General features: G+C 43.5%; 1 protein-coding gene across 3 annotated transcripts in view; it reads left to right on the top strand.

The window, feature by feature from the left end:
* The window catches only part of supt6h (SPT6 homolog, histone chaperone and transcription elongation factor), an 89,116-nt gene that overhangs the window by 29,628 nt on the left and 32,587 nt on the right, over window positions 1-26,901 (top strand). For all 3 annotated transcript variants that reach the window (XM_070857151.1, XM_070857149.1, XM_070857150.1), the window contains exons 9-19: window positions 5,401-5,517; window positions 8,193-8,282; window positions 11,418-11,560; window positions 13,406-13,560; window positions 14,660-14,761; window positions 16,567-16,696; window positions 16,965-17,115; window positions 17,859-18,013; window positions 22,704-22,899; window positions 23,935-24,077; window positions 25,417-25,534. In XM_070857151.1, coding sequence (XP_070713252.1) covers window positions 5,401-5,517; window positions 8,193-8,282; window positions 11,418-11,560; window positions 13,406-13,560; window positions 14,660-14,761; window positions 16,567-16,696; window positions 16,965-17,115; window positions 17,859-18,013; window positions 22,704-22,899; window positions 23,935-24,077; window positions 25,417-25,534 — 1,500 coding nt within the window. The remainder of the gene's footprint in view (window positions 1-5,400; window positions 5,518-8,192; window positions 8,283-11,417; window positions 11,561-13,405; window positions 13,561-14,659; window positions 14,762-16,566; window positions 16,697-16,964; window positions 17,116-17,858; window positions 18,014-22,703; window positions 22,900-23,934; window positions 24,078-25,416; window positions 25,535-26,901) is intronic.

Here is a 26,901-nt window from a genome sequence, read left to right as displayed (position 1 = left end):
CCTGTACCAGAGGCCACCCAGGTCATGCAGGAAGTTTAGGTGGACTTCTACTCTGGCAAGTGCAGTGCCATGCCAGTCTGGTGCCTGGCAAGAGGAAAAGAAAGCATTAAAATATTCACATGCCCTCGATAGCAAATCTGGAGAAGGATCATTTTTCCCCCAACCCCCTTCTCTGCCTATCATCTCTCCCTACACCTCCTCCCAGTCCAAAAAGCATCAATACAGAAATCTTTGAAGGTGGCAGGACATGTTGATCAGGCTGAAGAAGCATACGGGATCCTAGACTGTATAAATAGAGGGGGAGATATACTAAACCTTTTATAAATCACTGGTTAGCCTTCACCTGGAGTATTGTGTTCAATTCTGGGCACCACACTTTAGGAAGGATGTCAAAGCCTTGGAGAGGGTACAGAGAAGATTTACTAGAATGGTAGCACCGATGAGGGATGTCAGTTACATGGAGAGACTAGAGAATCTGTTTCCACTGGTGGGTGGGTCAGTAGCTATAGAAGTTATGGTAATTGGCAAAAGAACCAGAGGGCAGATGAGAATTTTTTTTTACGCAGCAAATTAAATGCAAGGCCTGAAAGGATGAAGGAAGCCGTTGTCGTGGTGCATATAGGTATCAACGATATAGGTTAAAAAACGGGATGAGGTCCTACGAGACGAATTCAGGGAGCTCGGAGCTAAATTTAAAAAGTAGGACTTCAAAAGTAGTAATTTCATGATTGCGACCAGTGCCTCGTGCTAGTCAGAGTAGGAATCACAGGATAGCTCAGATGAATACGTGGCTTGAGGAGTGGTGCAAAAGGGAGGGATTCAAATTACTGGGACATTGGAAACGGTTCAGGGGGAGGTGGGACCAGTACAAACCGGACAGTCTGCACCTGGGCAGGACTGGAACCAATGTCCTAGGGGGAGTGTTTGCTAGTGCTGTTGGGGAGGAGTTAATCTAATATGGCAGGGGGATGGGAACCTATACAGGGAGACAGAGGGAAATAAAATGGAGTCAGAAGCAAAAAATAGAAAGGAGAATAGTAAAATTGGAGGGCAGAGAAACCCAAGGCAAAAAACAAAAAGGGCCACATTACAGCAAAAGTGTGTTAAAAAGACAAGCCTGAAGGCTCTGTGCCTCAATGCAAAGAGTATTCAGAATAAGGTGGATGAATTAACTGCGCAGATAGCACTTAACAGATGCGATGTAATTGGCATCACGGAGACATGGCTCCAGGGGGACCAAGGCTGGGAACTCAACATCCAGGGGTATTCAACATTTAGGAAGGATAGACAGAAAGGAAAGAAGGCAGGGTGGCATTGATGGTTAAAGAGGAAATCAATGCAATTGTAAGGAAGGACATTAGCTTGGATGATGTGGAATCGGTATGGGTGGAGCTACGGAATACCAAAGGGCAGAAAACGCTAGTGGGAGTTGTGCACAGGCCACCAAATAGTAGTAGTGAGGTTGGGGATAGCATCAAACAAGAAATAAGGGAGGTGCAATAAAGATACAGCAGTAATCATGGGCGACTTTAATTTACATATTGATTGGACTAACCTAACTGGTAGCAGTGCGGTGGAGGAGGATTTCCTGGAGTGTATTAGGGATGGTTTTCTAGACCAATATGTTGAGAAACCAACCAGAGAGCTGGCCATCCTAGACTGGGTGATGTGTAATGAGAAGGGACTAATTAGCAATCTTGTTGTGCGAGGCCCCTTGGGGAAGAGTGACCATAATATGGTAGAATTCCTTATTAAGATGGAGAGTGGCAAAGTTAATTCGGAAACTAGGGTCCTGAACTCAAGGAAAGGTAACTTCGACGGTTTGAGGCGTGAATTGGCTAGACGAGACTGGCAAAGGATACTTAAACGGTCGACGGTGGATAAGCAATGACAAACATTTAAAGATCACGTGGATGAACTTCAGCAATTGTACATCCCTGTCTGGAGTAAAAATAAAACAGGGAAAATTGCTCAACCATGGCTAACAAGGGAAATTAAGGATAGTGTTAAAGCCAAGGAAGAGACATATAAATTGGCTAAAAAAGCAACAAACCTGAGGACTGGGAGAAATTTAGAATTCAACAGAGGAGGACTAAGGATTTAATTAAGAGGGGAAAAATAGAGTACGAGAGGAAGCTAGCAGGGAACATAAAAACTGACTGCAAAAGCTATATATGTGAAGAGAAAAAGATTAGTGAAGACAAGCATAGGTCCCTTGCTGTCGGATTCAGGTGAATTTATAATGGGAAACAAAGAAATGGCAGACTAATTGAACCAATACTTCGGTTCTGTCTTCATGAAGGAAGACACAAATAACCTTCCGAATGTACTAGGGGACAGTGGGTCTAGTGAGAAGGAGGAACTGAAGGATATCCTTATTGGGCGGGAAATTGTGTTGGGGAAATTGATGGGATTGAAGGCCGATAAATCCCTGGAGTCTGATAGTCTGCATCCCAGAGTACTTAAGGAAGTGGCCCTAGAAATAGTGGAAGCATTGGTGATCATTTTCCAACAGTCTATCGACTCTGGATCAGTTCCTATGGACTGGAGGGTAACTAATGTAATACCACTTTTTAAAAAAGGAGGGAGAGAGAAAACGGGTAATTATAGACCGGTTAGCCTGACATCAGTAGTGGGGAAAATGTTGGAATCAATCATTAAGGATGAAATAGCAGCACATTTGGAAAGCAGTGACAGGATCGGACCAAGTCAGCATGGATTTATGAAAGGGAAATCATGCTTGACGAATCTTCGGAATTTTTTGAGGATATAACTAGCAGAGTGGACAAGGGAGAACCAGTGGATGTGGTGTATTTGGACTTTCAAAAGGCTTTTGACAAGGTCCCGCACAAGAGATTGGTATGCAAAATCAAAGCGCATGGTATTGGGGGTAACGTGGATAGAGAACTGGTTGGCAGACAGGAAGCAGGGAGTCGGGATAAACGGGTCCGTTTCAGAATGGCAGGCAGTGACTACTGGAGTGCCGCAGGGCTCAGTGCTGGGACCCCAGCTCTTTACAATATATATTAATGATTTAGATGAAGGAATTGAGTGCAATATCTCCAAGTTAACGGATGACACTAAACTGGGTGGCGGTGTGATCTGTGAGGAGGAGGCTAAGAGGCTGCAGGGTGACTTGGATAGGTTAGGTGAGTGGGCAAATGCATGACGGATGCAGTATAATGTGGATCAATGTGAGGTTATCCATTTTGGGGGCAAAAACACGAAGGCAGAATATTATCTGAATGGCGGCAGATTAGGAAAAGGGGAGGTGCAACGAGACCTGGGTGTCATGGTTCATCAGTCACTGAAAGTGGGCATGCAGGTACAGCAGGTGGTGAAGAAGGCAAATGGTATGTTGGCCTTCATAGCTAGGAGATTTGAGTGGAGGAGCAGGGAGGTCTTACTGCAGTCGTACAGGGCCTTAGTGAGGCCTCACCTGGAATATTGTAAACATAGAAACATAGAAAATAGGTGCAGAAGTAGGCTATTCGGCCCTTCGAGCCTGCACCGCCATTCAATGAGTTCATGGCTGAACATGCAACTTCAGTACCCCATTCCTGCTTTCTCGCCATACCCCTTGAATCCCCCTAGTAGTAAGGACTACATCTAACTCCTTTTTGAATATATTTAGTGAATTGGCCTCAACAACTTTCTGTGGTAGAGAATTCCACAGGTTCACCACTCTCTAAGTGAAGAAGTTTCTCCTCCTCTCGGTCCTAAATGGCTTACCCCTTATCCTTAGACAGTGACCCCTGGTTCTGGACTTCCCCCAACATCAGGAACATTCTTCCTGCATCTAACCTGTCTAAACCCGTCAGAATTTTAAACATTTCTATGAGATCCCCTCTCATTCTTCTGAACTCCAGTGAATACAAGCCCAGTTGATCCAGTCTTTCTTGATATGTCAGTCCCGCCATCCCGGGAATCAGTCTGGTGAACCTTCGTTGCACTCCCTCAATAGCAAGAACGTCCTTCCTCAGGTTAGGAGACCAAAACTGTACACAATACTCCAGGTGTGGCCTCACCAAGGCCCTGTACAACTATAGTAACACCTCCCTGCCCCTGTACTCAAACCCCCTCGTTATGAAGACGCCATTTGCCGCCTTAACCGCCTGCTGTACCTGCATGCCAACCTTCAATGACTGCTGTACCATGACACCCAGGTCTTGTTGCACCTCCCCTTTTCCTAATCTGTCACCATTCAGATAATAGTCTGTCTCTCTGTTTTTACAACCAAAGTGGATAACCTCACATTTATCCACATTATACTTCATCTGCCATGCATTTGCCCACTCACCTTTTGGTCTCCTAATCTGAGGAAGGACGTCCTTGCTATTGAGGGAGTGCAGCGAAGGTTCGCCAGACTGATTCCTGGGGTCGCTGGACTGTCATATGATGAGAGGCTGGATCAACTGGGCCTTTATTCACTGGAGTTTAGAAGGATGAGAGGGGATCTCATAGAAACGTATAAGATTCTGACGGGACTGAATAGGTTAGATGCGGGAAGAATGTTCCCGATGTTGGGGAAGTCCAGAACCAGGGGACATAGCCTTAGGATAAGGGGTAGGCCATTTAGGACTGAGATGAGGAGAAACTTCTTCACTCAGAGTTGTTAACCTGTGGTATTCCCTGCCGCAGAGAGTTGTTGATGCCAGTTCATTGGATATATTTAAGAGGGAGTTAGATATGGCCCTTACGGCTAAAAGGATCAAGGGGTATGGAGTAAAAGCAGGAAAGGGGTACCGAGGGAATGATCAGCCATGATCTTATTGAATGGTGGTGCAGGCTCGAAGGGCCGAATGGCCTCCTACTGCACCTATTTTCTATGTTTCTATGTTTAATAACTTGGAAAGGGATATATGATTGAAAAGGAAAAATGTGCAGGGTTATCAGCTAAGAACAGGGGAGTGGGAATAATTAGATAGTTCTGCTAAAGAGCTGGCACAGGCATGATGGGGAAAAATGGCCTCCTTCTGTGCTGTATGATTCTATGATCTTGCTGGGATAAGTTCTGTGGGTTCCTGCTGCTTTCTGGTATCTGTGTCTCTCTACCCGCTCTCTGACTGAGAGCTACAGCAGCACATGCTCGATCAATTTGGAGCCCTTCCTGCTCTGCATAACTCAGCTGCTCACTGCCATTGAGGGAGCTGCCAGGAAAAATGTGATTCGGAAATGTTTCTTTGACATCATTGTTATTGAACAATGAATCTATATTGCTGTAGTTTAGCAACAACTGCGAACTTGTTTCTAATATCAACTTTTTAAACAAACTCTAGAAAATATTGCTATTGAAACAATATTCAGTTCTTTTCACTTCTACCGAAAGGTCACTTTGTCAAATGAGCATAATTTGTTTTTGGGAGCTTTTGTTATCAGAACATCTGTTTACTGTCATAGGAGAGCTCAGAGTACCTGGAACGTGGCCAGGGTATCAGCAACTTTAGCCGAAAAGGTCCCGCTACTATCCAGAAGATAAAAGAAGCACTCAATTTTATGAGGAACCAGCACTTTGAGGTACTTCCATTTGCTGCTGTTTTTCATGGTATTGTTTGAGTTATATACAATAAATGTTTTATTGCTACATTTTACAAAGTATCAAGAATGCTTTTGGAGCATAGAGGCAAATTTTGAACAGTTGCGCTCTTAGCTGGAGCTTTACCCATTAGGAGAGCATATTGGAAATTTGGACATAGGACATTGGGCCCTCCGCTTTAGGGGATGGAAACTCCTGACTTCTATACTCAGTCCGAACTTCTAGCGTGTGAAGTCCCACTCCGGGAATACAAATTTGCAAAATGATCGCTGTATTGACCAATTTCAAGTCTTCTGACGCAGTAATACTGACATTGCTGTTCCGGTAACAGGAACATTTGTATCGCGGAGTGAACATTGAGCTAACATCACCATAGAAGAGTTACAGAGCATGGGAACTGCATTTTCTAATTCCCAAATGTCCAGCCTTTGGCCCTCCATTCATTGACATTTCTGCAGCCACCAATCTGCTCAGTCACACCCTCTCCTCCATCTTTGATGCCCTTGTCCCCATTAAAACTATTAAACTCTCTCACCCTGGACATTCCCCTTAGTATGGCCCTAATCTCTGCTCCCTTAAGTTTAAGGGACACAGACTTGAATGTCTTTGGTGGACAACTGGCTTAACCATTCATTGCCGGATCTGGTTGGACCACATAAAGCACTATCCTGCTTTCCTTTACCAAAACTGCTCACTATTCAAAGAACATCCCGGAATGCAAAGATAACCTCCGGCTTCTCTTCACTACAGGCTATCATCTTAAATTACCATCACCTCCAATAACAAGTGCGAGGAGCTCATGGACTTTCTTGTCACCAAAGATTGAGACCATTCGTTCACACTGCTCCCTGTAATTGTTGGGGGCCACATGGCCCCTTTAACAGGCTGCATGACCCATTTAAAATGTCACACTTGCGGGTTTTTTCTGTTTTAAAGCTGGCTGCATGGGGCCTTCAGAGCACCATGCCGTTTCCTCCCTTCCCCTAGCCCACGGGCCAAACTTTCCCCAAGGTTCCCCTCCTGCTCTAGCCCTCAGCTCACATCTTTCTCTAGATTCTCTCCCATCTCCCATTGTGCTCCATCCAAGCTCGTCTTGTCCATGAGATTCACCTCTTTCTCCCTCGACCACTAAACTGCTGACCATCTAACGTCCCTTTCTGGCCTCCATAGTAGCTGATGTTAACGGATCCCTCTCCTCGGGTACTGTCCCCCTCCCCTTCAAATCTGCCTTCATCGCCCCTCTCCTCAAGAAACCCACACTTAAACCCTCTACCCTTGCAAACTATCACCCCATCTCCAACTTCACTGTCCTTGAATGTGTTGTTGCCACAAAATCCATGTCCATCTTTCCCTCAATTGCGTGCTTGATTAGGTTTCCGCCCCCGCCATAGTACTGAAATGGCCCTTATTAAAGTGATAAATGACATTCTGTGATTAATAAAAAAACAATATACTGGGGATGCTGGAAATCTGAAATAAAAATAGAAAAAGCTAGAAACACTCAGCATCTTTGGAGAGAGCGTTACAGGTTTTCTGTTAATCTATGTGACTGTGATCATGGTAAACTATTCTTCTGCATCCTTCTCTACCTATCTGCAACTTTTGACATGCATGACTACACCATCCTCCAAAGCCTCCTCCATTGTCCAGCTGGGTGCGACTTTTCTCGCCTGGTTCCATTCTTTTCTATTCAATCGTAGCCAGAGAATCCCCTTCAATGGCTTCTCTACCCACTCCCACACCATTACCTCTATAGTCCCCCAAGGATCTCTCTTCCTCGGCAACATCACCCAAAAACACAAGTTCCAAGTGTACGCTAACGAGACTCAGCTCTATCTCACCACTATCTCTCTTGATCCTTCCACTGTCTTTGATTTGTCACACTGCTTGTCCAACGATGAGCAGAAATTTCCTCCAACTAAATATTGAGAAGACTGAAGCCATTGTCTTTGGTCCCCGTCACAAACTCCGCTCCCTGGTCACCGATTCCATCCCTCTCTTTGGCAATTGTCTGAAGCTGAACCTTGTTGTGTTTGACCTCATGATGAACTTCCAACCACCAGTGTTCCTGTTAGTTTTTTTTGGGTGCGCGGTCCATTCAAAATACCGCACATGCGTGGTTTGGTCCCATTGGGAAAAACCGGCGAGCCCGTCTGCGCGGGAAGTCCAGACCACTGCGCAGGTGGGCAGCGTAAAGGGAACATTGCCTGATCCAGCAACGCCTCAGTTTTAAAATTCTCATTCTTGTTTCCAAATCCCTCCTCTTTGACCAAGCCTTTGGTCGTCTGTCCTGGTATCTCCTTCAGTGACTGTCAAATTTTGATAACATGCTATGTAAATACAGCTTGTTGTTGAAAGTGATTCATTTACTTTGTGCTGCTGATATTTGTAAGTAAAAGATTGGCATTATTAGGACTAGCACAGGAAAAAACTGATGTGAATCCAATTAGTGAATATGATTTCATTAAAGAAGGTTGCTGCAGTGGAGGTTGGGCCAGGACCAAGTATATATTGCATGTTTGGATGGTAGGAGAAAAATACTGATGTAGTGCTAGTTAATCTGTTCATGCTTTTTTTTTAAACCGCTTATGAGTTGAAGCTTTCTTTAATATGTGCATTTTATTTATATGTTATCAAAATGTGTTTCCTTTATTAGGTGCCTTTCATCGCATTCTACAGAAAGGAGTATGTAGAGCCAGAACTGAATATCAATGACCTGTGGAAGGTCTGGCAATGGGATGAGAAGGTAGGTTGAGCCAGGGGGGAATAATATCGGAAACAAAATGAGTTACTGTTATGAAAAACTGTATTAAAAAATGTGCATTTTTTGACGGGAAAACACGTTCTAATAGGTTGTTACACAGTAGCTGAAAGCTATAAAAGAATTTATCTATATACTTTCTATTAACCCAAACTGTTAATCAGAGGCACCCAGGAAGAAGACCTTTTTCTGGAACTCCCACCAACACAATAAGTTCTGCTGCAGTGGCTTGAATGAATTTCATTCGGTATGAAAAACACTCCCTGTTCTTGATAGTAAATCCTTTGGACTTTATGGACTCAAGTTTCGAGCCGCGCCTAGAACGGCGCAGTCCCGACCTGGACGCCCGTTTTTCGCGGCACAAAGTGCGCCTAAAAAAAACTTCCAGATTCTCCAGCTCCATGCAGGTCGTTTGCATCTCGGCGCAGCGCTGCAGGGGGCGGAGCCGTACTCCAGGCGCCCAAAACTATGGGATGGGCCGAAGCACGCAGCCCCTAGCCCTGGCCGAATGGCCTCACTGGGGTTGCGTGAATAAGGCTCCTCCCACGGCCAGCTCCTGCATCCTCCTGACCCGACTCCCGCTCCCCCGACCCCCCAGACTCGACCCGACCCCGACTCGACTCCCGACTCCCGCTCCCCACCCCCGCTCCTGGATCCGACCCGACTCCCGCTTACCCCCGCCTCCGGACAGGACCCGACACCGACCCGACTCCCTCTTTCCACCCCCCACCCCCCCCCCGACTGGACCGGACCTGACCTCCCTCCCCCCGACCCGAACCGATCTCCCTCCCACCATCACCCCCACCCGTGCTCCCCCCGACCCGACCCAACACCACCTACCTGTAAATCTGGTGCTGGGGACGGGCCCTGCCCGGTTCAGCCTCCCTCCCCTTCTCCTTTCCTCCCCCCCCCCCCCCCCCCCATCTCCTCTCTCCTTCCCCCCCCCATCTCCTTCTCCCCCATGTCCTTCTCCCCCTGCTTCCCCCCCCCCCCCCGCTCTCCCTCTACCCCCCTCCTCCCCCTCCCCTCGCTGTCAGAAACACAGACACTGACAGACAGAGAATGAGAGACACACACAGACAGACAGAGAGATAGAGACACACTGTGGGGGGGGCATCCCAGCATGCTGTTGGAGGGCTCCCGGTGCTGCAGTCGGTAAGTAGAAAATGTTTTATTTATTGATTTTTTTTTTAATTATTTCTTCTTAATTTTTTTTGATTTATTGATGTTTTTATCATTTATTATTGATGATGGCTCTTTATTTGTAAAACTGAAGTGTTTAATGTTTGTAAACTTCCCTTTAAACCCCCCCGCCATTCCCTACGCCTGATTTGTAACCTACGCCTGATTTTCTAAAGTGTAGACAAGGTTTTTTCGAGCATACAAAAAACTTCACTTACTCCATTCTAAGTTAGTTTGGAGTAAGTTTTCACTGACGAAACTTTGAAAACAGGTGTAAGTGGCCGGACACACCCCCTTTTGGAAAAAAAAATTCTGTTCCAAAGTGAAACTGTTCTAACTGACAAGAACTGGAGCAAACTAAATGGCGAGAATTCCGCTTTCTAAGATACTCCGTTCTACACCAGTTGCTCCTAAAAATCAGGAGCAAATCATGTCGAAACTTGGGGCCAATGTTTCATGGCCATCAGTTTTACTGCATAAAACCAAATATGGGAGATGGTTAAGTGTACATATATCTCCCATTATGATTAGGATTGTGTGAAATTTCCATATTATGTGCTCCCCATTGAACTGGTACACAAGTTTTCTAATTCAGGCAAGTGGCTATTTTTTGATGAAATATTGAAGGAAAACATATTTTCCTTTAATTGAAAGCTGTACCATGAGCTTTGCATTGAAATACATAGAAGTTACAACATGGAAATGGACCACTCGAGCAAATAGCCCCAATCATATTTTAGCATCTCTGTTCTTTATCCCCTTTCCCCTCATTGACCTAGCCAATCTAATCTTGAACGTTGACATAGTTTCTGCCTCAGCCATTAACCCTGGAAACAAATTCCACAATATCACATCTCTGTGCAATGATGTTTCTCTTGCTCTCTGCTCTACATCTAATCTTGTACCTATGACCTCTCCTCTAGGTCTGTCAACTACTGGAAACAGTTTGCTTCTATCTACCCTGTCCCATCCTTTCTTAATTTTAAACTTTTCTATCATATCCGCCCCCCCACCCCTGTAATCTGCGTTCAAATGAAAAAAGCTCTTAATAGCTCCTTGTATTTGTGTTTTCCCATACTAGGCAGCAACCTAGAATCTGCCTTGTACCCCTTGAAAGCCTCAATAACTTTTTTATAGTGTGGAGCCTGTTGGATTGCATGTTTTTGTTTAAGTTGAGTTTGGCTCAGATGGTTATGTGCTTTGTTATAGGAAATATTTTAAAACCACATATACACACACTAGAGGGCACTACTAGTATTTTCCAGCAGTTGAAACTGGAGAATTAGGTCTACCTATGTGCCATAACAATGAGATTTTTAAGAAAGGAAAGTTCTGGGAAATGAACCTGTTGAAAACTATATCTTAATTCTGTTCAGTTACACCACAGGTCATATTGTAACTTGAGGTACTCCTACTCTGCAGGCTTCATACTGAGATAAAGGTTGAGCGTCCGAAATCCGGAAACCTCGGGACCGAGGCCGTTCCAGATTCCGGGTATTTCCGGATTTTGGAATGTCTTTACCTGGGCCGAGGTAGGTGGGGTCGGGCAGCCAAGGTAAGGGGGCGAGGCCGGGCCACCGAGGGCCGGGGCGAGGCCGAGGGCCGGGACAAAGTCAGGTCGCCAAGGCGGGGGGAGTCCGGATTTCAGAACATTTTCCGGTTTCCGGCGACCCCGCCATGGATCGGCCTGGTGTCCGGATTCCGGAACATTCCGAATTTTGGAACTCTGGATTACGAAGATGTAGTTGATGCAAGAAATGCAGTGTGCATTCTAAATGAATTTAGAACTCTAAATGAGAAAAACTGGCTATTGGGGTCCTCCCCCCCCCCCCCCCACACACACACACACACTTAATTGGGTCTCTTGGAATCTTTTTTTTTACTGACAAATATTCCTGCAGTTCTGCTTGAGTCACGTTTTGCAATGGTCCATTACAGTGGACACAACTGAGAACTCGAAAAGAAAACCTTACCCGACTGTTCCAGAAGATGCAGGCATACCAGTATGAACAAATCTCTGCTGATCCAGACAAACCCCTGGCAGATGGAGTTAGGGCCCTTGACACTGCAGATATTGAAAGGTAACTTTCTGATATTAGATTTAAAATCTCTCTTCTGCAAAGTCAATTATAATTTAAAGAACTTTTGTCTATTTCCTCATTTAATTTTAAAATGTTAGATTGTTAAATAGGATGCTTGTTGTACAGGTATTTGCATGTATTTTGAAATTGGTCAAATTGAATGCCTGGAGACTAACTGTGAAATTTATTATGGTATCAGAATGGTAAGTCACAACTTGGAACCCATGGTCTGACATACAGTGAATTACTGACATTATGGCGAAGTAAAGTCCATCCATTTCTTTCTGTTGGTGGCTCGTTCTGGGCTGCTATTCCTCACCTTTTAAGATCTGGTTATAGAATGACCTGCCCTCTCTCTTGGCCAGAAAGCCACAGAAAGAAAGAAATATAATAAATGAAACAGTTATGTGATCATTATCGTAAGAACAGGATAAGGCTATTCAGCCCCTCGAGCCTGTTCTGCCATTCTGTCACATTGTAGCTGATCTGTACCTCAATCCCATTAACCAGCCTTTGCTCAATATCCCTTGATACCCTTACCCAACAAAAATCTATCAATATCAGTCTTGAAAGCTGCATTGACCTGACATTCACAGTCTTTTGGGGAAGAGAGTTGTAAATTTCTGCTACCCTTTATGTGAAGAAGTGCTGCTTGATTTCACTCCTGCACGGCCTGGCTCTAATTTTAAGATGACGCCCCCTTGTTCTGGATTTTCCCCACCAGAGGAAATAGTTTCTCTTTATTTACCCTATCGAATCCTTTTATCATTTTCAACACCTCTACTATACTCCAGGGAAGCCAAGTTTATGCAACTTGTCCTCATAATTTAACCCCTTAAGACCGACTGTCATTTCTGTTGAATCTGCACTGCGCCCCCCCTCCCAAGGCTAATATGTCCTTCTTGAGGTGTAGTGCCCAGAACTGAACGCAGCGCTCCAGGTGGGGTCTAACCAAGGATCTATCGAGCTGAAGCATAACTTCATCCCCTTTGTACTCCAGCCCACTTAAGATAAAGGCCAATGCTCCATTAGACATTTTGATTGCTTTTTGTACCTGTCCATTAGCTTTTCATATTTCTTCCTGGGGTGTATAATTTGGGGTGACATTGGGCTCCTTTGCGCCTCCTATTAATGCCTCCCAGGGGGTGGGGGGTGACAATCGGTCGTAAATGGTTTTGAGACCGTGCGTGGTGAGATCAGTGACTCCCTCCATGTTCAGCGGCAGTTTTGCGGCGGCACTACAGCATTGCACCCTGATCTCCTTCGCTCTGAGATCGTGACATCATCGCCGTGAGTAACTCCCCGAGCCCGAAAACACCGACGGCTGCAGGAGGCATACATCGGGCAGCCAGCCACTTCAGCAGTGATGCTTAACAGCGAGGTGTGGGGGGGGGGGGGGGAGAGGAGTACCTTCTCGTGGGTTCCTGCCCACAATCAATCAGCCCAGCACTCTGAGTGTCGGGCTGATCGGGAGGGATCACGGCTGCCGTCGTGGAGAAGGCAAGTTGTTTTTCTTTTGCAGAGCCTGCAGCGATGGCCCTTCCCTTTAAGGAAGGGAAGAAGCCTTTCTATGCAGCAGTGCTGCACGACCCAGTGTGCACGCTGCTCCATTCACCGCCCCGCCCGCTGCCGATTGCGCTCCAGGAAGGAAGTGGAGCGCTTGAATTAGCACTCCACTTCCTTGGAGTGCAAACGCCAAATCTCTCCCCCGCTCTTCCCCCCCCCCCCCCCCTTTCTCTTTATGCAAAAAATTAGAAAACAATTTTACATTTTCCTGCATTTATTTGTCAATTCTGCTCTAGTGCTTCTTTGTCTTCGAGAAATTCCTTCTTTTCATTTGTGTAGGCTGAAGGACGTACAGTCAACTGATGAGTTGCGAGATGTCTATAATCACTTCTTGCTGTACTATGGTCGTGATATTCCAAAAATGCAAAACGCATCAAAACCAAGTAAAAAGAAATACAAAAAGAACAAGCAAGGTGGAGAAGATGAAGAGGAAGGTTAGTATGCCTCCATTTTGACAGAACATTTGCTATTCCTATCTTTCCTTGTTGCAGAAGATTAAATAATTTTCTTGAGGTCTTGGCACACAGAACAGTATTTAATGAGGAACGTTGCTATAGATCGGATTTTAAGGAGAATAGTAAATAATCTGCTTTAAAGATTTTAATACAAATACATGTGGTTACTTAGCCTGTTGGGAATCCAGGCTAGAGCTGGAAATCAGCTGCACAGATACACTGATTTGCACCAGGATCATCATCCTTTCTACTCTTGGATACTAATACCAGTACAATACAATGGAAATATAGGTGCGAATAGGGCACTTTTAGATAATGCCACTTTTCCCTCATCCTAGTAGGAATGGCTCAGGTATTTCTGAGATGAAATGTGTTGTAGATATCAAGCATATAAGTACTACCCTTCCCCTTTGAATGCTCTCCTTGGAAATCTCATATTTGGGGATTTTCCATAATAGCACTTGGGCTTCCGTTACATGGTGATAATCTGAATGGATCATAATTGTGACCTAAAGTAAGATGGGATCTCAGCTTGTTTATTGATCCTGTCCCCTGTTGTACAAGTCTGGATGAACACCCCTTTTCAGATTCCTAGCTTGTTTATTCCTTACTTATATATTACAGCTGCTCTATATCATTTTAAACCCTAAAGATAGTTATTTTGCACACCAGTTGATGATAACCTGCAAGCCAAGATAAACAGTTGTTTCATTGAGGACAAATTGATCTTTTTAAATGTTCAGTTCTGCCTTTATAAGATGAAATTGCATGTAGTGACAAATGTATGGATTTTTGATTATTTTAAAAGATAGAAAAGTATCTAAAACTGACACAGATTTGTGTTGCATTCTGTTAATAAAAGAAAGTTCCCATTTACCTGCACGTCTGATGCTAAAGAATAGTTAGTTGGTAGATAAGTGTAGCATAGATTGATTTTTGGAAAATACTATGCTTCAGTGATGACATTCTGAAGTCTGCCATAATTTTATTCTGTTTACAGTAAATGCAGTATTGATGTGGGTCACCATTTTTTGCATTTGATGCTTATTGCTATCTATTTACATCATACTTTTTTCAGGAGAGCGGGATGAAGAGGTTGAAGATGATGAACACCATGGGCCAGAACTTAAGCAGGCTTCTCGCAGAGACATGTATACTATCTGCCAGACTGCTGGGCTAGGTAAAGAGTTAGAGCTTGTTGTCCTCCGCTCTCTTGTTCTTAATAGCAAGACAAAATAATATTCAAATTTTCCTTTTAAACTACCTCATGTGAAATAGCATTTATGGGCAACATTTGGGTTACAAAATAAGAATTTCCTGCTTGACTATTCTCTGTACAGTCTATATGTGAACATTAAATTGCCTTCTCAACCTCCAACATGATTAATCTGGTTTTAACCAAATCTAAGTGCCTTCAGATTATCGGGAACCAGGGGGACAATTTTTCCACTCGGAGGGATACTGACAATGAAATAAAACTAGAATTTTTTTTGGATGCAGCGATGCTATGGCTAGTCCTGTTTTGTCACTGTCACACTGTTGCACCATTGCTGTGGTATTTCCTTTAAGTTTATTCATCCTTTTAGATTAGTGAGGTATACGTGATCCATGCTCACAGCACTAGATTTATACAAAGATCAATCCTGTATCTTGAAAATTTTAAGAATTATTTTAAGAATTATTTATACATGTAGGCTGAATTTGGTTACAATACTTCTCCAGTAGTCCACTAGAAGTTAAGTTTGATGCAGTGTAGAGCTTCTTTACATTGGCTTATGAGTGTGCCTTAACCCCACAGTTCCAATGCCAGTACTATTTTCCATGCCATCAATGTTTGGTTGAACCAAATATCATTAAAGGTGTAAATTGGGGAAAGTAGAAGGTATCTAGTACTGTTGCTGATATGAGTGAAAAATGTGGAGAAAGTTAAATGCTGGTAGGAATTTAAAGTAAATTAATGATCTGGTTAAACTCTGGGTCTTCAGATGATTACTAAGCACACTATAGTCAGTGGAGTAGAATTTAAATTCATGAATTTGACGCTTACATTTGATTTAGTCACTATACATCTAGCTATAGTCTATAATTAATTTATTAACCATCTTACCTCTGCACACATTTCCCCTCCATTCTAAATTCCTATGTCCACATTCGTAATGAAAACTGCCTATGTAAGCTTGTCATGCTGAAATTGCACCTTCCTATCAATGGGCAGGGTATGGTTGCAGCATGACGTTTACATTGGCAGTTTCCACTATCAATGTGGATCTAGTTATTTAGTGATTGGACCTTGGGCAGGTACAGCAGGAGCGGTGAGGTTGGGGCGAAGGAACGGAGAAAGATTGTAGAGCGACGTAATCGGGGCCCAGGAGAGGCATGAGTTCGGGGCCCAGGGAAGAGGCAAGCGTCCAGAGGCAGCACGGGCCTGCCCACACTGCGATTATATGTGCACGCTAGGTCCGTGCAGCAGAGCTGGTCTCCAGTCATCTTGGTTAATCCTTGCCAGTGGACCAAGACCTAGCTCTGTCAAGCCCGTGTGGTCGCTGGTATGCAACGGCCACCATACTTCTTTTTTTTTTTATAAATCCATGCACAGGCACCTTCCACCCTTCAACATGCAGTTCGGAACCTGGAATATTAGCTCCTTCATTGAAACACCTGTGAATTCATCCCTTTTTGGCGTGGAAGCAAGTCATCCTCGATACGAGGGACCACTTAAGAAGAAGTTATAATGGAAATGTAATAAGGATAGAAAAGAAGGGCTTTCGAGTGGAAGCTGATGTATGTCTGCACACCCTGATCCAGTTGCTCCTTGCTTCTAATTCTGCTTTTGCTTTGCTGCTGACTGCACTTGATGATGTCTCCTATTAAACACCATGAGAGATCAAGTAGTCTAAATTAAATTGAATTACAATGTGCCAATAAAACATAGAGTGCACAGATTACTAATGCATCTTTCTGGCTTTGTAAATACCTGTTTTCTAGATGGGCTTGCAAAAAAGTTTGGTCTGACCCCTGAACAGTTTGGCGAGAATCTGCGAGACAGTTACCAGCGTCACGAGACTGAACAGTTTCCTGCTGAACCACTGGAGCTGGCAAAAGATTATGTCTGCAGGTTAGCAGTAAAAACAGGCACATTTACTGCTTTGTATTGGGTTTTAGATAGTTCCATTACTTGTAACATTTTTAAAACTTTTATTCCAGTGTCTTAACACTAAAAGCTATGGCAGCCACTTTTTAGGGTTTAATATGCCATTTCAAAGCCCACATGAAAAAATGAATATTTTCACTAAATCAGAAAGATGAACTTTTGAACATTACTTTTACAAATGTGAAGTTAGCCATGTGTATCAGTCTGATAACCTCCTGTATGCATCTTTCAGTCAATTTTCATCACCTGAGGCTGTACTGGAAGGCTCTCGATACATGGTGGCCATGCAGATTGCCCGAGAACCATTGGTCAAGCAAGTTGTAAGACAGACCTTCCAAGAGAGAGCCAAGATTAATATTACTCCCACAAAGAAAGGCAAAAAGGTAATACACAGAACCTGAATTTTTAGAAATCAAGAAAGGCAAAATCAGGGTGTTTCTTTTGGTCCTCGTTTATATACCATGTCAAATTGAGGAAGCTAATGCAATTAACCAGTTTTTGTTGTCACGTTGGGCACAATAGTTGGGTACATGCATGACTATCCCACACCCTAAGTTCAGCACAAACTGTATAACATTTACGTTAGCTCATCAGACTTAAAATACAATTGGTCTAAAGTAAAAGCGGTAACAACAGATGAGTATTTATTTCTACAATGAAAATGTGCATGTAGTCAAATTTGGAATCTTATTGGCAAAGTACAAAATAAATTAACTTCTTCACCTTAGTTTTTATTAAAGCACTCTAATGCTTCTCCGCTCCTTTTGAGATACTGTGTTAATGATTAAACACTGCAATTTATGGTGTAGTTAAGATATATAAAATGTATTTCTGTAATGTGAAATGTACCTGTCAAATCAACTGCCATCAAATAGAATCTGAAAGGGACCGTTCTTAAAAATTAACCCTTTTGGGGATTTGGAGGTGTAGCATGTCAGAACCCTGTACTACAGAGATTGGTGTTTACATATAGATAGATAAGGCAAATGGGATAACGATTAAGTCAAATAATTTTCAGCAACCTTGGTTATATTCCCAATAAACTTATGTCTACAGCACCAATATTGTAAATGAGAATTTACAGTATCATGTGATTCTAACACGGGGCCTATTTTTGTCGTTGCAGGATATTGATGAAGCACACTTTGCTTATTCTTTCAAATATGTGAAGAACAAGCCAGTCAAAGAATTAAGAGATGATCAGTTCCTGAAGATGTGCCTTGCTGCAGAAGATGGCTTGCTAACACTTGAAATCTGTATTGATATGAAAGGAGTTGAAGGGTGAGTTAGCCATTAGGAACTTGACAAACCCCGAAAACAGCCATGGGAACGTCAGTGGAGCAGTGAGAATGATGTTTGCAAATATAAATTGGTATTTATTACATAACATATTTCCAAAGTTTTCTGCTACATCTCCTGATGAACGCACTGTGGGCTGGAATTTCCATTCCCTTCTGCCCATTTACCGCTGGAAATGCCAAATATGCAAACTGCCGCCCGGATATCGCCAGCGGTAATTTCGGCAGTCAATTACCGCTGCCGTTGAACGAAACCGCCCGCCCACATCTACCACCCAAAATTCACTCCAGCATGAAATTAAGCTAAACGCCCGTTTTTACCGCCTGTTGCTGCTGGAGAAATGTACCGCCTACATTTCACATGACTTACCTGACGTTACCTCGGCGTTATGACGTGATTTTTGCAAATCGATCATTCTTTAGGAAAAGGCTGTGTGAAGTTGCTAGCAACCTAAAATTGATTTGTGATTGATGTCTGAAGTAGTATATAGGGATTTTGAATATGTTGAAGATTATAAGAGTATTGACTTTAATTCAAAGAAAATTTGTGGACTTCTGAAAATTGTTGAGTACTTAAAAAGAAATGGGGCCTGTATTTTCAGTGCCAATAATGCAAACTACTTACATGATGTAGAATAGAGATAGAAGAAGGTTTCTTGAAGAGCATTATGTGCCCAATCAAATAGGATGCAGACTCTTGAGGAGGAGGCCTTACCCTCAACTAAATTACAGGGAACACTATGCGTACCTGCACCTGACCGATAAGCAGTGCGTTAGAAGGCTGCGCTTCCGAAAAAAGGTCATCACTGAGATATGCCAGCTCATTAAGGCAGAAGCGCAACCTACCAGCACTATCAGGGCCGCAGTGCCTCTCTAGGTGAAGGTGACGGCCGCACTTTCTTTCTATGCATCCGGCTCATTTCAGGCATCAGCTGGTGACGTGCAGAATCTCCTCAGTACGCCACACATGATGCGCTTTATGCATGCAGGATGGACTTTATTAACTTTCCAATGACCAGGAGGCACAGAGTGAGACGGATTTGGGTTTTTCAAGAATAACAAACTTCCCCAAGGTCCAGGGTACAATAGACAACGCATATCGCCCTGCGAGCACCTTTAGAGGAAGTGGAGGTGTACCGAAACTAAAAGGGATTCTACTCCCTAAACGTGCAGCTCGTTATCAACCACGCGCAATGTATCATGGCAGTGAATGCCAATTTTCCAGGGAGCATCCATGATTCGTACATCTTGCGTGAGAACACTTGTCTCGGACCTGTTTAAGAGTCAGCCACAAGGTCGCTGCTGGATGCTGGGGGATAAGCGATACGGCCTCGCCACCTGGCTCATGATCCCCCTGCGGAAGACTCAGACAGAAGCTGAGAAGCGCTACAACGAAAGCCATATAGCCACGCGCAGTATCGTCAAAGACAATTGGCGTGCTGAAGCAACGCTTGCGATGTCTGAACCACTCCAGAGGCAGCCTGCACTACCATCCTGAGCAGGTCGCAGAGTTCATTGTGGTGTGTTGCATGTTGCGCAACTTAGCCATCAAAAGGGGACAGGAATTGCCAGATGGGACTGCCGGACCACCTCAGGAGAGGGGTGGAGGGAAGAGGAGGAGAAGGAGGAGGAGGAAGACAGGGACATCGAGGAGCCTGGCGATGAACCCATGCCCCCACCTCCCCGACACCACAGGGGAAGACTCGTGGTGCTTTAGCAACTGCAAAACTGATACGTCAGCAGCTCATGAATGAACGCTTTGCTTGAACATTGAGAGTTACGTTTCACCCTTGTATGGCCATGTATGTAACCCTTACAATGATTGTTACCCCTCATTTTTCAAAATGAGAGTGGTTAGAAACATAGAAACTTAGAAAATAGGTGCAGGAGTAGGCCATTCGGCTCTTCTAGCCTGCACCGCCATTCAATGAGTTCATGGCTGAACATGCAACTTCAGTACCCATTCCTGCTTTCTCGCCATACCCCTTGATCCCTCTAGTAGTAAGGACTTCATCTAACTCCTTTTTGAATATATTTAATGAATTGGCCTCAACAACTTTCTTGGTAGAGAATTCCACAGGTTCACCACTTTCTGGGTGAAGAAGTTTCTCCTCATCTCGGTCCTAAATGGCTTACCCCTTATCCTTAGACTGTGTCCCCTAGTTCTGGACTTCCCCAACATTGGGAACATTCTTCCTGGATCTAACCTGTCTAACCCCGTCAGAATTTTAAACGTTTCTATGAGGTCCCCTCTCATTCTTCTGAACTCCAGTGAATACAAGCCCAGTTGATCCAGTCTTTCTTGATAGGTCAGTCCCGCCATCCCGGGAATCAGTCTGGTGAACCTTCGCTGCACTCCCTCAATAGCAAGAATGTCCTTCCTCAGGTTAGGAGACCAAAACTGTACACAATACTCCAGGTGTGGCCTCACCAAGGCCCTGTACAACTGTAGCAACACCTCCCTGCCCCTGTACTCCAATCCCCTCGCTATGATGGCCAACATGCCATTTGCTTTCTTAACCGCCTGCTGTACCTGCATGCCAACCTTCAATGACTGATGTACCATGACACCAGGTCTCGTTGCACCTCCCCTTTTCCTAATCTGTCACCATTCAGATAATAGTCTGTCTCTCTGTTTCTACAACCAAAGTGGATAACCTCACATTTATCCACATTATACTTCATCTGCCATGCATTTGCCCACTCACCTAACCTATCCAAGTCGCTCTGCAGCCTCATAGCATCCTCCTCGCAGCTCACACTGCCACCCAACTTCGTGTCATCCACAAATTTGGAGATACTACATTTAATCCCCTCGTCTAAATCATTAATGTACAGTGTAAACAGCTGGGGCCCCAGCACAGAACCTTGCGGTACCCCACTAGTCACTGCCTGCCATTCTGAAAAGTCTCCATTTACTCCTACTCTTTGCTTCCTGTCTGACAACCAGTTCTCAATCCATGTCAGCACACTACCCCCAATCCCATGTGCTTTAACTTTGCACATTAATCTCTTGTGTGGGACCTTGTCGAAAGCCTTCTGAAAGTCCAAATATACCACATCAACTGGTTCTCCCTTGTCCACTCTACTGGAAACATCCTCAAAAAATTCCAGAAGATTTGTCAAGCATGATTTCCCTTTCACAAATCCATGCTGACTTGGACCTATCATGTCACCTCTTTCCAAATGCACTGCTATGACATCCTTAATAATTGATTCCATCATTTTACCCACTACCGATGTCAGGCTGGCCGGTCTATAATTCCCTCTTTTCTCTCTCCCTCCTTTTTTAAAAAGTGGGTTTACATTGGCTACCCTCCACTCGATAGGAACTGATCCAGAGTCAATGGAATGTTGGAAAATGACTCAATGCATCCGCTATTTCCAAGGCCACCTCCTTGAGTACTCTGGGATGCAGTCCATCAGGCCCTGGGGATTTATTGGCCTTTAATCCCATTAATTTCCCCAACACAATTTCCCGACTAATAAGGATTTCCCTCAGTTCCTCCTCCTTACTAAACCCTCTGACCCCTTTTATATCCAGCAGGTTGTTTGTGTCCTCCTTAGTGAATACCGAACCAAAGTACTTGTTCAATTGGTCCGCCATTTCTTTGTTCCCCGTTATGACTTCCCCTGATTCTGATTGCAGGGGACCTACGCTTGTCTTTACTAACCATTTTCTCTTTACATATCTATAGAAACTTTTGCAATCCGTCTTAATGTTCCCTGCAAGCTTCTTGTACTCCATTTTCCCTGCCCTAATCAAACCCTTTGTCCTCCTCTGCTGAGTTCTAAATTCAACTGGTTCAGTTGAATAATAATTTTTTAATAAATTTTGAAATTTAACAAGTTTAAGATTTTAAATAAAATAATATTTTTCAATTAAATCTGATACATAGCAAACCAAACATTAACAACATTAATGACAACAGCAACAACAAGCTGTAAAACAACACCTCCCCTCACCCTCCAAGGATTCCACCTGCAGCCACCTTTCCCAACACCGTTCCTCCCCAAACCCCCCTTGGCCCTGCCCTCTTCCTCCCGCTATTTGTACCCCTGGCCCTGCCCACGTCGGGACCAGGATGTCGTGCAGCAGAGCACCTCGAGCGCAGCTGCTGAGGCGGGGGGCGACAATGGCACACTATGTGTGGGGGCTGTGGAGAAGCTGGGGGTCTTGAGGACCTGTCTTTAAAGTCGACTCCGGCCCGCACCAATCTGGCATCTCGGCAGGCGGGAGTCCACTTGCGCCGTCAGCGGGCGGTTTCCCCTCCCACCCGCTCCAGCCCAAATCGAAACTGGCACTGGCCGCAACTTGAGGAGGAATGTCGGCGGCAGTGGGAGGTAAGGCCATCAATTTCAGCCACAAAGAAAGGCCACTTTGCCAGGGTACCTGAGGGACCCACCTGTATCTAATTTACATATCAATCTTATGCCTCGTTAAATTAGGTGGTTCCTGGTGTGTTAGTACAATCATGAGTGTTGGTAAAGTCATTCTGGAAGTTTTTTTGTGGCTCCCTGTATTTTTTGAGAACAGCCAGTGATTCCATACACTCCAGGTTGCGCCTCTTATTGAAGCTTAAGCAGAGAAATTTCATTGGTATTAAGGGTATGCAGTATGATATCTTAGCAGATAATTAGTTTGATTTCTGGTTTCATCTCCCACCTTTTAGTTACGGGAATGACCAGACTTATTTTGATGAAATCAAGCAATTTTATTACCGTGATGAATTCAGCCATCAAGTGCAAGAATGGAACAGACAGCGCAGCATGGCAATCGAACGGGCGCTGAACCAGTTCCTCTACCCACAGATGGGCAAGGAGCTGAAAAACAAACTGCTAATTGAGGCGAGGGACTATCTTTGCAAGGTATCTAATGAAAAGTTATCATTTCTGCTCTGGGTGTTGACCCTTATGTTTAGGACAGAACCATGGTTTATATTTAGGGCTTTGTAATGGTTGCATTTCGCTTATAACATTGCTACATCACTTATTTTCTCTCTCCCATATTTTCACATCAAGCAAATGGTGATGCACACTAAACCTCAAAGGGCATTGTCTTTATCGTGTTAAATGTTTCATTTTTTTGGTTTATTCGCAGAGAGGAGACATGAGTGACAAAATCCAGAAAAGCGGCATATGTGTGCGCGCACACAGCTTAAAAACTGAAAAGAATTACTTTAAATCATACTTGCCTTGCTTTGTTGGTGCAGCATGTTTTAAAAGTAGGTCATTTAGTGAAATATCTAGTTTAGGTCATGTATCGCAAATGTCAGGCAAGTCCAAAGTGCTTTTTAATCGTTACACCTATCATTTGGACACCATCTCCACAAAAGTAACCTTTTCCCGTATTAAGATATGATATTGGAAGTGTAGGTTTGATGGTGAGTAGAAGGAGCAGCAGAGAGTTCCAAAGGGAAGTAGGTTTTTAAAAATATATATTTTTGGGTAGGGGATCTGGATAATGACAAAAGTTAAGGCCGTGTTCCTTCACCTTTGGGACCTTTTTGAATCTGAATAGAGAGCGGGCTGAAAAAGTTAACGTTTCTGCATAAAATGAGCTTGGCCACAATCATCTAAAAGTATGAACATCCACGACTCTCAACTGCCCACATCTCAGTATAGATTGTTATTAAATCCAGTCTCACTCGAGGCATAAAAGGAGTGGAGTGTAAAATGAACGGTTGATGCAGATGCATTAAGTTCATAAAATCATACACATTCCCCTTCCAAAAAACAAATCCAACGAATGAATTGAAATGGTTGACTGTCAGTTGGGCTTAATCTATTGACCAACTGATCTTCATGTGAAGACCTGGGTTTTGTCTCTTGTCGCCCTCTTTTTGTTTAAAAATATAGTGTCATTTTTAAGAAGGTGCTAATTTTCTGAAAACATTCTGTTAGTGTTGTAGCCGCAAACTTTACAACTGGCTGAAAGTCGCACCATATCGGCCTGACCAGCAGAATGAAGAAGATGATGATGACTTTATGGAGGAAAGTCAGGGTAAAGGTGTTCGAGTGCTAGGTCTGGCATTTTCAGGAGAAAGGTATGTGCAAGGAAACATTTGTTTTCATTTTAACATGTCACGTTGAGCAATCATTTACGCTGAGACATGGAAACTCCTTGTGGCGTTATCGCTGCAAGAAAATCTTCGCTTCAAAACAAAGGTGTTACACATGTTGTAGTAATGTAGTGCACAGAAGAAGAATGTTGTGAATTAATGTGCTTGTGGTACAACCCCGCGTGGTTCAACACAACTCTTTATATACTTAGTCAATTCACATTTTATTGACAAACCGAGCAAGTTTGCAAAATACTGTAGTTTCCTTTAATATTTCAGCCTGATCCATTCGTGTTTATAAGCTTCAGTATAATCCAGCACAGGTACACAAATGGGTGCAACCATTTTAAATGGACTTTACCACAGTTGTGTACTTCACCTTGCGTATTTTGGTGAAGGGGTGGGATGTCTGCTAAAAGATTCAAGTAAGTATGTTTATTGAATCAGTATACTCTGAAAAAGGATACTCTTGCTTTAAAATACTGAATAAACTTGTATTTTGGGAGAGGGAGAAGGGTTTTTTTTTCTGTGGGTTGTCATAGAATATATTTCAACCTTGCACATTATGTGTCTCTTTTGGTTTGTAGATCTGTCTGAAACAATGCTGCTCTTTTTAAAAGTAATTTGAGTTGAGAACCTCCAGTGTTCTCCAAGCCACTGCTGCTCACAGCCTGTTTTACTTGTCAGCTTAAAAGTGATGGAATGGCTAGTCAAATACATAACCGCTGTGCAGTCTAATTTGTGGCATGTTTTAAAATGTAATTCTGAAATCAATGGAGACAGTTTATATGTGTCTTATTTGAAGAACTTCCAGCCAGCTTTACTCAAAGCTGCCTTGTGCATACAACGAGTGAAGGTTCGGAGATTTGTATGGAGTGAAGTGTTCCAGTCCCCCCCGTGGCCTCAACCTCTCCTGATTCTCCATCCCATAATGTGAACGGAATGGTCTGGCTCACTGATACGACCAGCCCGCTTTTCTTCTGCGTCTTCTTTCCCCTCCCCCACCCTGGCATACACGCACTCTCGCACACAAAGTAACAGCTTGGTTTTCAATGGATTTCAATAGACCTGTTTTCCTCCTTCACTGCATGATCTTTTCTATCAATTTGTTGAATGCTTCAAATAAATATAAATCATTTTAATCTACATAGGTTAAATTTGGAATTGGATGTTGTTTGTGTGAGGATATACTTAACAGTTTCAAACTTGAAATTCTGGGTGTTTTTGGTTTTACAATAAATCTTCAGTTTAATACATTATTGGTGTATTAGAGCTGTGGTAGCTTCATCAAAAATACTCTTTAGTAATGTTTCCTTTTTGCTAGGGATACACCGGTATTCTGTTCTCTTGTTAATGGAGACGGTGAAGTGACAGATTTCCTTCGCCTGCCATATTTCTTGAAGCGAAGGAATGCTTGGCGAGAGGAAGAACGAGAGAGAAAGGTAATAAGTTTGTTTTTGACTGTTAAAATATTTTATACATAATTTTTCTGGTGTGTTGATGCACAGACTGGAGTGGTAGTGCGCAGGTCTGCACTGACTTTCTTGTGAATTCTCAGTCTGCAGCCGAATGTTTCCATCCAAATGAAAGTTAGACGGAAAGTCCAGCTGGCCCTTAAGTGCACTTTCTTAAATGCACTTGGTTTGAACAGCAATACTGGAACCCATAATCTCCATTTAAAAAAATCATCAAAGTGATCATAATATCTAGCAACAATAGATACTGTGTATGTGCTCTTCTGTGCCCTATTTTGATCAGCAATCCATTGAGGTGATAGTTCTTTATAGCAGAAGCAATTTCAGCCCTCGTTGATGATCAGAAGTATACAGCCAGCTGTAAAAATACTTTAAATCATGTGGACGGTTAAAGCATAACACCAATAGTTTAGATGCAAAAGGAATCTACCCTTTGGGTAGGGACAGAAGATAAGAGTAAGACCAGTTTGGCTTACTAACAAAGTTGTGAGCTGCATTATGGAGAAAGAGAAAGCAAACAATTTTAAAATGTTTAGACAAGGAAGAAAACGGCGAGATTTATAAAGGTGAGCTGAGGAATTCTAAGAAACTGAGGGCTACAAAGAGGGATTACGAGGAAAACATAGATGAAAACAAAGCAACGCAGTAAAGCATTCTTCAAGTATTTCAGGGTAAACAAAAGGCGCAAGAAGGGGTTGCCCACTGAAGTTGACAATGGGCAAGTTGTGTCTGTCGATAATAACTTTTATTTATATAGCACCTTTAACATAGTAAAACGTCCCAAGGTGCTTCACAACAGTGTTACAGACAAACAGATAAATTTGACACCGAACCACAGAGGAAATTAAGGCAGATGATCAAAAGCTTATTTAGAGGTAGGTTTTAACAAGCGTGTTTAAGGAGGAAAGAGAGGGAGAGAGGCGTAGAGGCTTAGGGGAGGGCGTTCCAGAGCTTAGGGTCCAGGCAGCTGAAGGCATGCCCACTGATGGTTGAGCTGTTAGAATGAGGGATGTTCAAGGGGTCAGAATTTTAGGAGTGCAGACAGCTTGTGGGATTGTGAGGTTGAAAAAGATTACAGAGATAGGGAGGAGTAAGTCCATGGAGTGATTTGTAAACAAGGATGAGAATTTTGAAATCGAGGCGTTGTTTAACTGGAAGCCAATGTAGGTCAGAAAGCACAGGGGTGATGGGTGATCTTGACTTGGTGCGGGTTAGTACCCGGGCTGCTGAGTTTTGGATGATTTCAAGTTTACATACTGTGGAATGTGGATGGCTGATAGAGAATCTGAGGTACTTAACTGTTTATCAACAGTATTCACAAAACTAGGGGGGAA

The sequence above is a fragment of the Pristiophorus japonicus genome, chromosome 16, assembly GCF_044704955.1.
Source record: "Pristiophorus japonicus isolate sPriJap1 chromosome 16, sPriJap1.hap1, whole genome shotgun sequence".
Lineage (NCBI taxonomy): Eukaryota > Metazoa > Chordata > Chondrichthyes > Pristiophoridae > Pristiophorus > Pristiophorus japonicus.
This window is presented reverse-complemented; position numbering and strand designations above follow the sequence as displayed.